Source organism: Apodemus sylvaticus, chromosome 4 (assembly GCF_947179515.1).
Source record: "Apodemus sylvaticus chromosome 4, mApoSyl1.1, whole genome shotgun sequence".
Lineage (NCBI taxonomy): Eukaryota > Metazoa > Chordata > Mammalia > Rodentia > Muridae > Apodemus > Apodemus sylvaticus.
The window spans coordinates 88,351,565-88,368,061 of NC_067475.1; the positions used below are offsets into that span (position 1 = coordinate 88,351,565).

General features: G+C 43.9%; 1 protein-coding gene across 5 annotated transcripts in view; it reads left to right on the forward strand.

Annotated features, from left to right (window-relative positions):
- Fnip2 (folliculin interacting protein 2) overlaps positions 1-15,997 on the forward strand; it is a 109,337-nt gene extending 93,340 nt beyond the window's left edge. For 4 of the 5 annotated variants that reach the window (XM_052180326.1, XM_052180328.1, XM_052180325.1 and 1 more), the window contains 3 exons: positions 6,463-6,663; positions 9,981-10,096; positions 12,572-15,997. In XM_052180326.1, coding sequence (XP_052036286.1) covers positions 6,463-6,663; positions 9,981-10,096; positions 12,572-12,650 — 396 coding nt within the window. In that variant the 3' untranslated portion in view covers positions 12,651-15,997. The remainder of the gene's footprint in view (positions 1-6,462; positions 6,664-9,980; positions 10,097-12,571) is intronic. The other variant, XM_052180329.1, reaches the window with a different exon arrangement.
- Positions 15,998-16,497: the final 500 nt, after the last annotated feature.

Below are 16,497 nucleotides of genomic sequence, written 5' to 3' on the forward strand. Positions count from 1 at the left end.
AGCGAAACAGGCTGGACTGGTCAGTCTCTCCCCAGCAGTTGCTCTTGCTCTTGGGTATAGTAGCACACAAGTTTGAGGCTTCTGTGTAAGTCCCAGACTAGTCTGACTGTGTAGCAAATCAAAAAACAAAAAACAAAAAAGAAAAAAAAGCACCCATCAATGTAATTCAGTTTTCCTTTGTGCAGTGTGGGTGCTATACATGCTTCAACTATAGATCCTTCCCAGAAGAGACCTGTTAAGTAAGGGCCATGGCTGGGGTGGCTGCCTTCATAGGGTTTCTATTGCTGTGGTGAAACACCGTGATAAGCATGAACTTGAGGAACATACTATAATCCTAGCGCTAAAGAAGCCGAGGTAAGCAGATCACAGTTAAAGTCCTTGCTGGCCCACAGTGAATCCTAACCTAAACCCATTGGGACCTGCATACTGAGGGCACGTCTCAAAAACACAAATTAAGTGCCAGGGCATCGGATATGTGTAGGTTTATATTGCTGAAACAACCCAAAACATGGATTTTTTAGATTTCTTCCAAGTCTATAAGCTTAGCAGTTGAGTTACAGGCCAAATCATAATGCATTTAAACTGGCTCCTCTCCAGTGAGCCTGTTTCTATTAAGAAGGCTATCTGCAGTCAATAGAATCAATAGAACTTGTGTGTCATCTCTCTGACCATATAGAAGTCAAGCTCCCTCACAGTACAACCAGTGTGACCTCTGTTGATGGTTTTACCATTTCCCAGCTGCTTTTTCCTGACTCTCGAGAGTCATTTCGTTTTCCTTTATAACATTCTTGTTTTCCGGCAAATAAGTGAGCAGGTTCTAGGTGATGCTCTGAGCTGGGTGGACGAGGCTAACTCTACAGGAGCACTCAGGGAGACGGAGCGTGAGTATTTAGTCTGAGCGTATATAATTCTTACAGTGTTTTCAAGGCACTCTTCCGAAAGTGCTCAACAGTCTTCTCTTGCTGGAGTCTGTGTACATGACAGCAAACCAGGCTGTAAGGGAGAGCAGAGCGCCAGGACTCCATCTTCATCTGAGTACGGCCTGTTGTGATTTAGTAGGCAGCACTTCTCACGTGCCTGCTCCTGTGCGAGGGCGAAAGCCTGAGGAAGCTGCTGACCCACAGACCCGGGTCTCTGCCTTGTTCTTTCTCCTGGCTCCCGTTCTCCCGTGACCTAAAGGAGACTCAGCGTACTTTCCATGAGTGATCTTCCTCTTATGTTTCTTTTTCTTAATGAGTTGCTTTATTTCTATATACCAAGCCCTCTGCCCTTCTTGACCATATATGTCTGCTGTAATTCACACATAGAGAATGCTCTTTCTTCTTCAGTGCTTAAAGATACTCTCACCATCGGTGGCGGTACCACACAGCTGTGTCACGCAGATTGTTAGGAGATTGGATTGACACATGCACCTTACCTCCTCCTTTCTCCCGCAGGGAGATTATATAGGAAGTTAGGGTCAGTTGGAACCTAGGACCCAAATCGCCCTAAATCAGTGTTTTAATTTAAGACTAGATTTTGAAGTTGAGCTTCAAATGCCTATAATGTCACCATTCAGAAGTCTGAGGAAGCAGGATCATTGTGAGTTTGGGGCCGGCCTGGGATGCATACAGTTAGTAGTTCATCTCAGAGAACATAATGTAAGCAGGAGGCACTATTGGAAGGATATGAGAAACACATAGAGTTGGTGAGTGCAGCAGAGCAGTCAGGGTAACAGTAGACCAGGCCCAGAAAGCATGCAAGGATTTATACTAACTGCTGGCAGGGAGAAATGTGGCAGTGCTGCTGCCCAGTGCTGCCAGGCACCTGTGCTCCCTCCTGGGTCTCAGGGAAGGAGTATTGGCTCACTATAGCCCTGGTACCTCGATAGAGGGGACACAGCAGCCTGCTTACAGACCCACCAGGTCTTATCCAGAAGGAAGTTAGGAAGTTCAGATAAGCAGCTCAACGCCACACATGATCAGCACAGGGTGCTGGATGGTATTAAATAGACAGAAGGCAGCTGCTCCTGGTTTTCTTTAGGAGTGAGTTAGAAAAGGGCTCACAAGCATCAGCCTGCTGCCTGCTACACTGGGGCAGACAGCAGAGCATGGGGCTCTTAACGATCGCTGTGCTATTGCAAGGCCCTCATGTGCGTGGAGGACACAGTGGGGTCTGTCAGAAGGCGCCGCTGGTGAAGCAGTCACTTTTTGATCAGTTTTGTTTTTTTAAACCATAGGAACAAACATGAAAATATGCTGTTTTATTATTTATTAGAAAAATGCAAATTAAAATGACTACACACCCTGTATGACAGCTACAATTGGAAGCTACAGGGGGCTGGAGAAATAGCTCAGTGGGTTAGAGCACTGACTGCTCTTCTGAAGGTCCTGAGTTCAAATCCCAACAGCTTCATTATGGCTCACAACCATACTTAAGATCTGACACCATCTTCTGGTGTGTCTGAAGACAGCTACAGTGTACTTACATACAATAATAAATAAATCTTAAAAAAAAAGAAAAGAAAAGAAAACTACAGTCTGAGACCAGGATTGATACAGATGAACAGAAGTTGGGATATGTAGCAGATGGCAGTGGAGCCACTTTGCAGAGTTAAGCCTGAACTTACCACATGAACCAGCATTTCCACTCAGTATCTATTCAGAGAAGTCAAATCATGTTCACACCAAGATTTGTAGATGTGAATGCTCACAGCTGTTTTGTTCTTTCTTTCTTTCTTTTCTTTTTTTTTTTTTTTTAAAGATTTATTATGTATACAGTATTCAGCATCCAGTATTCCTGCAGACCAGAAGAGGGCACCAAATCTCATTTATGAGATCATGAGCCTCCATAGGGTTGCTGGGATTTGAACTCAGAACCTCTGGAAGAGCAGCCAGCTCTTAACCTCTGAGCCATCTCTCCAGCCCTGCTGTTTTGTTCTTAATGGCCAAACATTTGAAACAAAATCTCTCTCTCCTCTCCCCTTCCCTCCCCTCCCCTCTCCTCTCCTCTCTTCTTCCCTCTTCCCCTCCCCCTCCCCACTCCTCTCCTCTCCTCTTCTTCTCTCTCTTCCTCTCTTGCTTTATTTTTTTGTTGTATATATTTGAGTGTTTGTCTGCCTATTAGCATATGTACCATATACATGGCTGGTCTCTGCAGAAGATGGCAGATTCCCTAGACCTGGAGTTACAGACAGTTGTAAATTGCCACATAGGTTCTGGGAACTGAACCCAGGTCTTCCACAAGTGCAATATAGCTGTGCCATCTCCAGATTAACAAACTGCTATATTCTTACAAGAGGATACTCAAAAACAAAAACAAGGTACTAAAATGCAACAATTACAGCTTTATCTTAAAAGTACTTACTATTTTTAAAGAAGTCAGACATGAAATTCTATAAAAGTCAGAACAGTAGTTCTATGTAGGCTTATATTTTCCAAAACCTACTTTATTTAGGGTTCTTAAGTACTTAAACCTCCCTTCTAACCCACTGATCAGAGGTAGAAGAAAAGGAAGGTTAACAGGGAAAGGGTGTGGTGGACCTGTTTAGAAGTAGTTGCGTGGGGCAATTGTACTCTTCGTTGTCAGGATACCAGCAGTCCAGTTCAATAGCAAACACCAAACATGAATCGGTAGCAGTGGCTTGATCCAGCAGAAACAGCAAGGCTCCACAAATAGGCACAAGGCAGTAGAAGCTGCCAGAATCAGCTGGAATGCCACGAGAAGTTCTCTCTGTGAAGGGAAGACCAGCAAAGATCATGTTGCATGGCTTAGCAATACAAGAGCTCTCCCCGCCCCTAACCCTAACCCTAGCTCTGCCCTCCTCTCCGCACCCCCCCCCACTCCACAGTCTGTAGGGTTTCATTTATATTATTTATATTCTTTTTAAACATCACTCACCCTCTCTGCTGTCAGCAAAGCATCGAATGCCCTTTTATGAGACAGCTTCTAGAAAAACATCACGTGACACAACTGATTTGTTAAAGAAACCAGAAATTTCCACTTCAGTTCTAGAAGGCATATTAATTGTTGCTGATAACTAACTCTAGAGGACTGACTGCAAAGGAACCTGAACTTCTGTGGGTCCAGCAAAATCCTAATACATGATTTATGACAGTAGGTGTACAAGTATATATACATTTGTTAAAGCTCATCCAACTTACATATATAACTAGTGAACTGTAACATGTAGATTACGTCAATGAACAAGACAAAAAGAGGTCCGAAAGAGTATAAAATATAAAAGACAAACTTCCAAATAGCACCCCAATACCCTTCCAACATAAAGTGACGGATACATGTCAGTCTCGTGAGCCATGGGACACTTGCATAAGGCTGGGAAAACGTCTAACACCATGACTAGTATTTCTAAGAAAAAATTTTATGGTAAAAACAGTCATTAATTTGATAAAAATTAAATGTCATCATTCTAAAACATCACACCTACATATTACTTATATCTGCACTCCCAGATTTTGAGATCAGTTTTAAAAGATCAGGCATTGAAAAAAACAGCCTTTCTAAAGATGTAGGTATAGAATATTAACAGTCTAAAAATTATCCCCCAGAAACTAGGAGAAATAACTCCAGATGGAAAAACAAGTAGCTGACTGGTAAAAGGCCTCCGATAGCACACGGATGGATCCAGGATGTCAGAACTCCGTGGGGTCCTGGAACATGCTGCTGTTAGTGCCACCAATGGAGTGTGCAAGGCTTGCAGCTTTGGGCTCAGATAAAGACCACCCCTGGGAGCTTTTTCCATTTTACCATCAGCTCCTGCTACTAACTTATCACATGTATGAAGCCCGAGCTTAGCTACTGAACACCTGCAGAACTGCGGTTTCCATCTTGACATCTGCGTCTCTTAGGAGGTGCTACAGGAAGGCAGTGAGTTCAGCGCAACTACAGGTCAAGCAAAAGCCCTGCTTGAGAGATGAGATATTTATGAGGCCATTTTCTCTGATGTTTCAAGATTGTCTTAGGGTTTTTTTTTTTTTTTCTGTTACAGTACTAAAATACCTTGACAAAACCAGCTTAGAACAGAAGGGTTCATTTTGGCTCACTGTTTGAGGTTATAGTCTGTCACTGCAGCAAAGTCACAGTAGCAGGAGCCTCAGTGCAGCTGATCACGTGGCATCTGTGGAGAAGCAGCAGAGAATAATGAATGTGCTCTTCCGGGATCCCAGCCTAGGGAATGGTGCCACCCAGCACGAGCCAGACTTCCCATTTTAAATATCCCAATCAAGGCAATCCTTTACAAGCGTGCTCTGAATCTCACTGGATAGCTGAGATACTGAAACCCTATGATGCAGTTTATTATGAAGTATTTTAACATTTTCAGTCTGTGTCTCAGCAGCCAGAGTTTGACCTTCATCTGGATAAATGAAGCCTCAGCTTATAACTGATTATTAGAAATGATTGGTCTGTACAACCACAGTTACTAAAGAAACTTTGCTTAACAATTAGAGCTGTAACTTTAAGGAGCTGTTGGTGGTAGTGGTGTCTGTACACATGTGTGTACATGTATGCCCATGTTTATGGAGCCAGAGGTCACCCTTGGGTGTGTTGTGGCCAGAAAAGGGTATTAGATCCCCTAGAGGTAGTTACAGCAGTTGTGTGCTGCCTAAAAGGCGCTGGGACCCAAACTGCAGTTCTGTGGAAGAACAGGGCTTCTCTTAAGCCATTTCTCCAGTCCTATCCACCTTGCTTTGTGAGATAGGGTCTCTCACTGGGATCCAGCACTCACCAATTAGGCTTGACTGACTGGCCAGAGAGCCCCAAGGCGAATACTTTCTCCACCTTCCCAGGGCTGGAAGTATATACTACCATGTCTGCTTTGTTCTTTTAAAAAAACATGGGTTCTGCTCATACAGAACTGTCTCCTTGGCCCCTAAAGGATACAATGTTATCTTGACTAATCTTTTTACTGGAAAAATAGCAGTAGGATCCTCCAACTTACTTTGATTTTCCTCATTGTAAATGGGAATAGTCATTCATAGGGACAGTAAATTTAATATAGTAAATGTTGGGAAACCATGGCCTTTTGTGTATCCGTAAACTCTAACACCTCGTAACTTTTCTGAAAACTTTTCTGATATTTTGAAAAGTGCCATTTTTTTTGGTTGTAAAAGTTTTTATTAACTTGGTGTGGGTGTGTGTGTGTGTGTGTGTGTGTGTGTGTACACGTATACCACAGCCCATTAGTATGTCAGAGGACAACTTGAGAGAGTCCTTCTTAGACACTGAACTTGGATTTTCGGCTTGCTAAGAAGGACCTACCCTCTGAGCCACCCCACCCCACCGCCACCCCCCAACCCAGGCCATCCTAGCTAATTAATTTTAAGTGCTGCTTTGGTGGCACACCTTTCTGAGTACCTGCAGAGCTCCGAGCTTCTACAGTTCGCACCTTCATCCTCTAATCTCAGACAAAGCCTCTGTCCATTCTGAGCTGGAGAATACTGAGCCACCGTCTCTCTCTTCCAGCATCCAGTGCTCGATGAACCCATAGCCGAAGCCGTCTGTATCATTGCAGACACCGACAAGTGGACTGTTCAGGTGGCCACCAGTCAGCGGAAGGTGACGGATGCCGTGAAGCTGGGTCAGGACGTCTTGGTCTCTAGTCAGGTGTCCAGTTTACTGCAGTCCATCCTACAGCTCTACAAGCTTCACCTCCCTGCTGATTTTGTAAGTATCTGGTCTTCTGGCATCAGTAATTGTATAATTGAAAACTAACTCTTATTCAATATTTTGATTATAAAAATCACAAGTTCAGGCACATCGATTTTAATACATTGAAGGTTAGCGTTAAAGAAAAGTGGAACATGCAACATCAGACTGGTAGACAGGGCAAAGCTTTGATGGAGCAGAGGACAATGTCTTCCGAACAAAGCAGATAGTAAAATAGACAAGGGGAACTGAGCCTGACAGGAAACTTAAAGTCCTCCATTGGACAGCATCTAGATGGGTCTGAGGCGGGCCAGGTTCTGAAGGGATCATAGTTTCTTCTGCTCTGTGGGCGTCCTCACAGCTATTCCAGGTGAATGGAAGCACTTCAAATTAGGAAGTTCTGTGTAAGAACTTACAACATGGCATCGGCTGTTCCTTTCCAAGTGGGATTTACCGATCACTTTTGTAACATTCTAAATAGAAATGAAGAACAGCCCAGAAAGTCCTAGAAAATTATTTGCAGCTCCTCCCTAGTCCGTGGGATATATTTAACAAATTTCTTTTGATATGTGAGACGTGTGCAGAGAGGTTGAAAATATATCCAGAGAATGAGAGAGAAAGGTTTGTCAAGGAGAGGAATGAACGGCGTGTAGCTGGTCAGCTTAGTTATGCTGGCCTTAGGGACACTACTTGGAAGTGCCTGCCTTTTCTGCTTCCTTCCGTTCTATGCAGAGTTGCTTTCTGCAGCAAAGCCTGAGTTCAAAACTTCTGTCTCCCTCCTGGCCTCAGGAAATGGCACAGAACTACTTAACAGCAAAGCAGGAAGCTTAGTACCGGTTACCACACTGACTGCCGCTGCCGCCTCCCTGGTCACCTCTAAGTTCTTATGGCCAGGTCCTCAGCTGCACCTCTTTCCACACACAGCCAGGATTTGATGCAGGCTTTCTAAAGGATGGGTGTGAACACTGTCACACTGCAGCAGGTCAGGAAAACCTTGGAGCATCCCTGGATTTCACTTGGCCATCACTACTTGTGTGGTGGATGAATCTGAGTGCCTTTGAAGCTTAGGTTCTTGTTAGCAACATGAAGATGTTACAGATACACTGTAAGGATGCTCTGAGGACCAGAGAGGAAGTGCTGCTTTTTTTTTTTCTTTCAAAAGTGCCACAGCAGCACAGGTGGCTTTAAAAGCCACTTGCATATACATTCACAGTCAAAGGGTGGGCACGAGAGTTCTGCTTCTGTGCTGTGTAACCTCTCAGAGCCTCAGTTCCTTTATCTGTACATCTGGAAGAATGAATAAGCACGCTTCGGAAATCAGTTAATTCATACGAAGCACTTGGAATCATGGTAGGTTTCACAAGCCATCAGTAACATCTTGGTGACAGGTCGACAGTATCATGGTGTAAGAACTGGCAACGCCTTTCATAACAATCTTTATTTGGCTCTTAACTGAAGCATGTTCTGCAGGTTGTCTGTCCAAGGGGTATCAGGAGAAGCACTCAGGGTTATTATCATCATATTTTCTCCTAGTAGCGCTGTGATTTGTCCTGATTTTAAGAAATGAATCTCCTTTTCTGTAAGGGAAGGAGGAGATATGAGACTCCATGGTGGTGTGTTGCTGTCTTTACAGATGCTGATGTTGGATTATCTGAGACGTGGGGGGGGTTTTTTTGTCTGACGTCTTAACTATCAGATCAATAAATTATAGAACATTCCTTTAGCTTCATTTGGTAGAAGCATACATGACCACTTAGTGATACATGAAGGACTTACTTAACCTGGAAAAACCAAGATCCAAAGGAATTCAATTTAAACATTACTTACATATGAAAGGGAAAAATAGCTAAAGTTTAGAAGTTGAAAATTGCATTGTATCTCAGAAATAAAATCTTACAAAGAAGGGAAAACCACTCAACATAATTCTATTTGATTATGAAGCTTTAAAAAACTATTTTTTGTAAATGTGTTTTTTTTCCATTTAACATAGATTCCTAGACCCACATGGCATCATATACTTATTCTATAGACTAAAGATGCCATACATAAACCACTTTAAGATTTAAAGAAGTCAGTATAATTTGTATGTTTTTTGGTATCTTGTAACTCTTATTTAAAACTTTCAATTTTACTCCATAACAAACCAAAACTTGGTAGAAAATCCCTCTGCTCCTTCCCTCTACTCATTTAGAGGACCAGTTGTGAGAAGATCAGAGGTGTCCGTCTCTCTCTTGAGTGGAACTTACAGGCGGTTGGGTTTATCCCTAGCACAGTACCTAAGGGGCTAACCAGTGAGAAACTGAAAAGTGTTCACATCTCACAGACACTTTGCTCTGATGTTGATCAGCCCAGATGGTGAGGATTTTCAAATGCATTTGTTAATCCTTTTACCTTGAAAATAAGAGGCCTAATGGTCTAAGAGGAAATTATGCATGATGGAAATTCCCTGCCAAAGCCATCAGGTGTCTCCCAGAGACGCTTGGACAGCTGCCTGCCAAGTGCTGAAACATTTGCTGCTGGTGAAGAAAGACATAGATGGCTGCAGTTCTCTAACCACTGAGGCGGGACACCTTTCCAAGAGTGAAGATAGCCCCAAAACCTATCTCTCTATTGCAACTAAAGACCCAGTTAAAGGATACTCTCAATACCAAAATAAAAGTCTGAAGGGACCTGGTTCCAGTCATTCTGCTTTTGGGGATATATTATGTCAGAACAATCTGAGGTGTAAGAACAACAAGAACTAAAAGAAAATTATAGCCCAAATGTAGATTGACCCCTGGCTAAGTAAATAGTGGTAAGTTAACATTCTCTAGAGCATCGACCATAAAAATGGCATAGTAAGGAATTCTTATATATGAGGTTATTGTTAAGTTTCTTAATGACAAGAAATTTTGTGAATAAAGACATAAAGATGAAAAGATGAGTGCAAAAATAACTGCTTTTGCAACCCAGAGGTCACTGCTTGGTGGGGTTTTGATGCACATAGAAGAATTGTGGTGCTCAAGAGACTCACATTGACTGTGGTATTGACCGTGAGACTGGTTCCAAGGATAAAGGGTCGACAATTTAAATGCCAAAATATCATGGGATGTTCATGCTTATGGAAAGATTTCAATTCTGTAAAATGTTTTCTTTTAAAGATACTGGAATAATATTATATAACAACGTTAATAGCCATTTTATGAAAAACTGAAGCTGGTAGTTTGGGGGGGGGATATTTAAAAGGGGGACAATTATAGTTGTGTTTGTAGAAATAACTAAAGAGAAGCCCAACTCAAAGATCCTGGTGGATGCTGCGATCGTAGTGCTCATTGTGAATGCTGTTGGCTTTGCAGTGCATCATGCATCTGGAAGACAGACTACAGGAGATGTACCTTAAAAGTAAAATGCTTTCAGAGTATCTCCGGGGACACACACGTGTGCACGTGAAAGAGCTGAGTGTGGTGCTGGGGTGAGTTCTGTGAAAGGCTGGCCTTTCTCCCAGGTGTACTGGCTGTATTCTGATGCCGCACACGTATACTCACACACACATGCACACGACCTATTGGCCTGTGTCATTCTCTACCTACAGGATCAGTATTTCTTTCTCACTGTGCCCAGGGGTTCTCAGAGGCGTTCCCATTCCCCCCGTGAGTCGCAGCTTGTAGGTTGGAGTGACATTTGGCCTAATATGCTTCTTCATCAATAGTGGCATAATAACAATGCAAACGTCACAAGTTGTGACCAGTGGCAGCTCATCTCATGTGGTGGAGGAGGTGGGAGGCACTTCCTGTGGACCTCCTGAGCTCACCCCACCCAAGGGAAGACCTGCGAAGGACACATACCATCTTCTGATTTATCACAAAAAGGCATTTGTCACACATTTGTCTACAATAAATTCTGACTCCACTTTCATTTTAATAGAAATAACCAAAAGGACTATACCTAGGAGGAATTTCCCTCATATTCCTGACAAGATTCTGCTAATTTGGAATAAGATAATAGTATGCCTATAATGTCAACCTTTACGTTTTCTACTAAGCCTGATAAAGTTTTGTTTATTCAGTTAACTTTGTTTCCCCTTTTTGAACAAGCTTCTTTGCTTGCTGGCTTCTGAGATGGGGTATCACTGTGTAGCCTAGGCCGCCATTAGATTCAGAATCCTTTAGCTTCAGCCTCGCCACTATTAGCATTATAAGCATGTACCAACATGCCTGCCTCTCAGTGTTTTTTTACTACTACACCTACTACTAGTACTATTCCTGCTGCTGCTGCTGCTACTACTACTACTACTAATTTTATCTTATTCTTGTGTATATGAATACATTTGCATGCCACATATATGCAGATGCACTTGAAGGGCAGAAGAGGGATCACCTGAAGCTGGATTTACACCAGACATGGGTGCTAGGACTGAACCCCAGTCTTTTGGAAGAGTAACATGTGCTCTTAACTGCTGAGCCATCTCTCCAGTTCTTACGGTATTAGTTAATAGTCAGGCCTTGAATTCTTATCAGATTTTCCATCTTTTACAGCTAGATGAGACAGTTAGCTTTTCCTGTTGTCTTACTCACTGTTCTATGAAGAGATACCATGACCAAGGCAACTCTTATAAAGGAAATCATTTAATTGGGGCTGGCTTGAAGGTTCAGAGGTTTAGTCTGTGGTCATCATGGCAGGAAGCATGGATGCACACAGGTAGACATGGTGCTGCAGAAGGAGGTGAGAGTTTTAGATCCTGATGCATAGGCAGAAACAGAGTGACTGGGCCTGCCTGGCATGGGCTTTCAACACCTCAAAGCCCTCCTCCAGGGACAGCTTCCGCCAACAAGTCCACTCCTAATCCTGCGGATCCTTCCAAATAGTGGCGCTCCCTGTAGCGTAAGCTTTCAAATACATGAGCCCACAGGGACGGGGACTGCTCTCACGCAAACCAGCACACCTGTCAGACATTCTTTTTTGGGTGATCCGTTTTAAAGTATTTTCCCTTTTGGAGGCATTGAACTTTCGCAGTAAACTTGCAAGGTACTTGTGCTGGTTTTCCTTCTTAGCCTCCTACTGTAATCCTGCCTCCGACACCCCATTGCTGGGTCTGTCCCTGGGGTTACAGGGCTTTATCCACTGTCTGACTCTGACAAATAGCCATTCAGTCTTAGAAGAAAACCTGAGTTTTGAGAGAAACAATTGGGATATATTCCTCAAATTGAAGGCCTCCAGTTCTTTCCTTCCTCCAGCACCTGCAGCGATTGCCGGAGCATGTCCCAGGCAGTGTGCTGTAGGGCAGCCTGTACTGTGTCCTTCCGAAGTGATGGCGCCACCTCTGGTTCCTTTTCCTCAGAATGCTCCGTAGCTCAGTTAGTTGCAGAAGCTGTTGCTCGAAGAACCTGCCTTGTCATCTCTTAAGACTGATTTAAGCTTAGTGCAAAAGCAGTATGCCTTCAAGAGGAAGGAGACACTGAGGGGCCCGCAAAGCACAGCATAACATGGGAATACAAAGAAGAAGAAAAGCCACCCGTGGATGTCCCCTGCTTCAGGAAGAGCAGCCTTGTACCCACTGTACTCTGGGGGAACTTCCTTTGAAGCAGTGTCTCCTAGGAGGTCTTTTCTTTTTCTCATCTCTCTTACATGTGTTCCTTACATTTGATTTATTTATTTCATGTATGTAGATCTGTGAAGGAGCATGCATGTGCCAGGGTGCATGTGTCAGGGCAACTTGCAAAAGTCAGTTCTTTCCTTCATCATGTGGGTCCTGGGGATGAAACTCGGGTTATCAGCCTTGACAGCCAGTGCCTTTACCTGCCGAGCCTTCTTGCTGTCCCTGTTTTATGCTTTTATTAGCTTTAAAAGATGAAAGATGATCTAGACTAGAAGCTGGTGACTAGAGGTAGTACTTTCTTACGAAATGATGCAGTTTTAATGTACTCTCCTTGAATTTTTCAACACTCAGGATTGAATCCAACGACCTGCCTCTGCTGACTGCCATCGCCAGTACTCACTCTCCATATGTGGCGCAGATCCTCTTATAGCCAACCGCAGGACAGTTCTCACTGGAAGGAGGAAGCTCTCCGTGCCGGCCGCAGCGCGAGAACAGGGAGCAGTCGCCCCTCCCTCGTTGTTCCTGTGGCTGCTGCCTGGTGGCTGTTACTCGGGAGGCTTGGGATTACTCCATGCACCGGCAGTTCGTGATCGTTCAGGAACTCTGAGCCATGGTCTCCCAGGAATCAAAAGAAAGTACCCTTTCTAGTGGGAGGGAAACAGAAGCGCCACGGTCAAACTAAACAGACGCCCCCACGCTCTTAGAATACTGAGGGCTGACACTGGAGTCGGGGGTAACCAATGCCTAGAACATTCCAGTAGGAAAGTGTTTCCTGTTCAGGTATGAGAGAGCATGAAGGGTCGCTGTGAGAACGAGCTGTGGGTTCTAGGTCAGAGCTCTTCCATGAACAAGGACCTGAAGAAAGCCACGTTGTGCTACTGTCAGCCTGGAGCTGCAGCAGCTACTGCTGGACATCGGATGTGGAAGAGGATGGCCTGGTGAGAAGAGAGCTCTGGAGACCCACGGTTGACACTTCTCAGAGCCACAGGCAGGTCTGAGAGGGATTGCTGGTGCAGTAAGCCCAAGATTCCGTTTGGCACCCTGTTCTGTCAGGTGTTTTGGAGTACGTAGTCTGACACTGGGCACTTGTCTCTGTCTTTAGACCTTTTACCAAAGCTGTTTCCGTGAGCTCAAGCACTCTTCTGTGGCTGAGCTCCCCAGCCCAAGCCTCTTTCCTCCTAGCAGTCTGCCGATGCGGCTGCCGGCTGGGGAGAGAACTTGCAGCAGCCCTGACAAGGACAGCAGGCAGCCCCAACATTTAGAAGCAATCCGTGCGTAATCTCAGTTTTTACACGATCAGTTCTGCACTTTTTAATCCCTTTCATATTCTTTAAAAAAAAATCTTTCCAGAAATTAACTTGACCATTTGTAAAACTTACCAAAGTGAAGACTGTAAACCCCAATTGGTCATTAAACCTAAAGAACCTTAGTTTACTAACAGTTTAAAACGGTCCATGTTAAAATACTTTAAAAACAAAAATTCTGGTGTTTAAAAGACAGGAGCCAGTCAAGTAAAGTCAAACACTGTCAGCCCCTCAGTCCTTCCCACAAGACTCTGGGGCCTGAAGCTGTGGGATAGCTTCTGGGGTTCTGTAGTTCATATCTGATGCAGTCCTGGTCCACGTGACATGTTTGTGTCTCTTCATTACAAATACAAGTTAGTTGAGACCACATGCTCCTTATACTAGGAGGGCTTGGGGGCCAAAGGCCTACATTATCTCTTAGAAGTGAGCCAGGGTGTGGACTCAGACCCCTCCCTCCGTCCCCCCTCCCCCTCCTCTTCCTCCTCTCGCCTGAGCATCGCTCATTTTTTTTTTCTTTTCTTGGTGATATGTGAAAATAGATGGTGCTTCAAGGCACTTAAGATCTTTAATTTGCATTTTTGTATTTCACAAAGTTGAAGTGTCCCATTGTGTTAAATATCCTTTCCTTTTCTATTACCTGACATTTGTTTGCTGTTTTCAATCTCCTGGCTCCGTGATGTCATTGTGTGCCAGGGAACCCCACATGTGGCACAGCTCTCCGGGCACTGGGTTGTCCTTGCTGTGGATGAGCTGTCAGAGCAGCGTTCATAGCCACCCTCGCCAGCTGAGACCTCTCCCTTCCTTCTCCCGGCTTCTCTCATTGTACGTGGACTCACTGAGGCTGTGGGATAGCTTCTGGGGTTCTGTAGTTCATATCTGATGCAGTCCTGGTCCACGTGACATGTTTGTGCGGCATTCACCAGCTTCTGAGGTTTGGAGAAAATAACTCTACACAGAATCACTTCTGTTCTCATGTAGATGTAGGAACATGCTGACAGCCGGATTGGGGAACTGAGCTGTCATCAGGCTAATTCTCAGCTTCATGAAGAAAAGCTTAGCTAGGCACACTTAAAAGCCTGAAAAAAATTAAACCTGCCTCTTAATCTAATGTTCCAAATTTCAGAAGAAAAGTGGGAAACCCTGGGCTCATGTGGGTTATCTTAGCGCCCCACCATCCCTTGCTATTGCAGAGAAAAATGTGTGCTCTCTGGCTCCTAAGGTGTGGGGTGCTCACGTTTCCTTTGTCTTAAATTCAGCCTGTTCTCAGAAGCAGAAGAACCATAAAGCTTCTCATGGGCTTCTGCTGAGACACACCCACGTCCTGTACCACGGATGGATGGCGTCATTCTGTCATAGCCGAAGAGTCCAGGAAGGCATCCCACCTTCTAGGCATAACTCAAGGGAAAAATTTTTTTTAATGTTTAAATAAAGAAATCTACCTCAGTTGACAGGATCCCACCAACCCTGGGGTCTCTCCGGCTCTTCAGTCTCACCTGTGTGTCACTGGGCGGCACTCTGCTTGCTTGACTAAGCAGGCTAGCGAGGCCCAGCGGAGCAGACGCGCGCCAGTGTCCTGTGATGACCTCTCTCTAGCATGTTGCAGTTTTATATTTGTTAAGTTGATAAGTAATATGAATGTATAGGCAATTGTGTATGTTTTCAAAAAGGACAATGAAAACTTAAAGTGTAGCTTCCATACTTGTGCATAATTCCAAAGTATCTCATTTTATCAGTGTTAAATAGCTTTTGTACAGCTTCAGCCCATTTTCCAGACGTGTGCTGTTTTATACAGGAAGTAACTCATGTTCTCACATCTCATGGAGCTGCGTTTACACATCGCAACTTTTTAACTTAACGTGTTTTTCAGAATTAACTTTTTTGGAGGGAGGAAATTCCCCACTTGCTAAGCGATACTAACCTGTTGTCTGGGCTCTTACAAATCAGGTCTTTGGATTTTATAAACTAGTCTGTAGCTTTTTAGGTTCTTTCTTCGTTAGTTGGATGTACATAGTGATATAAAACAGCTCTCAAATTCTTTTAAACAGCTGACGTTTTCCATTGATGCACACTCGGGTATTATGTTCACGCAGACTTTCATCATTAAATTGAAAAAGTCCACAGCTTCTCTTAGTTAATGTGAACCCTTTGTTTTTATTGTGCTTGGTGGAGAAGAATACAATTCTTGCTTAATTCCAGAAGCCCCCTTTGAATGTTTTTTTTTTTTAAACGTTAAAATTTGGTAAACATCTGGAACATGTATTTGCATTATTTTTAAATTTCAGTGTTTAAAAAGGAGAGCATTCTGGGCTGTGTTGTTATTGATCTTTCATTAAGAGAAATTGATAGGAATGTTTTTTTCAGTTAATTGAGTGGATACAACGTCAGTGTGTGGAACTTTTTCCTAAAACAACATTCATGTATTATTTTGATCCATTTCTCTGTGACATTTGGTGCAATAAACTTTTTAAATTTATCTTGCTTCTTTTTCTGGTGCTGCATGGTCATTGTATCTGTCAGTACTCTGGAAGTGCAGGGAGATTTTGATTAGCACCCTGCTGACTGAGACCCTGGCCCCAGCACACTGTTGAGCTTTGGGCCAGGGATGTCAGGAGACACGTCCTGGAGCCCATGGGACCGCCCCAGAGCCGGTCTGCTCGACCTTTAATTGCCCCACCTGACATTCACTGGCATAATAAATCTCTTTTTAATGATCTAAGCTGAGCAGTTGTAGTTTCTACCTGACATTAGCATATGATGAATTTTCCAGGAATGTAACTGCTGTCAATCCTAGGGTTATGGATTTACTTTGTAAGGATTTTTAACAAGTGGTCACTTGATCGTTACCGCAAACTGATGGACTCTCGGAAATTTCAGCAGCAGCAGCAGCTGTGGCTCTTGTAAGATCAGGACGCCAGTGCGGTGCATACCTGTCAGGGGCAGCTCGAGCCCTCGCCTGCTTGGACACCAAGTATG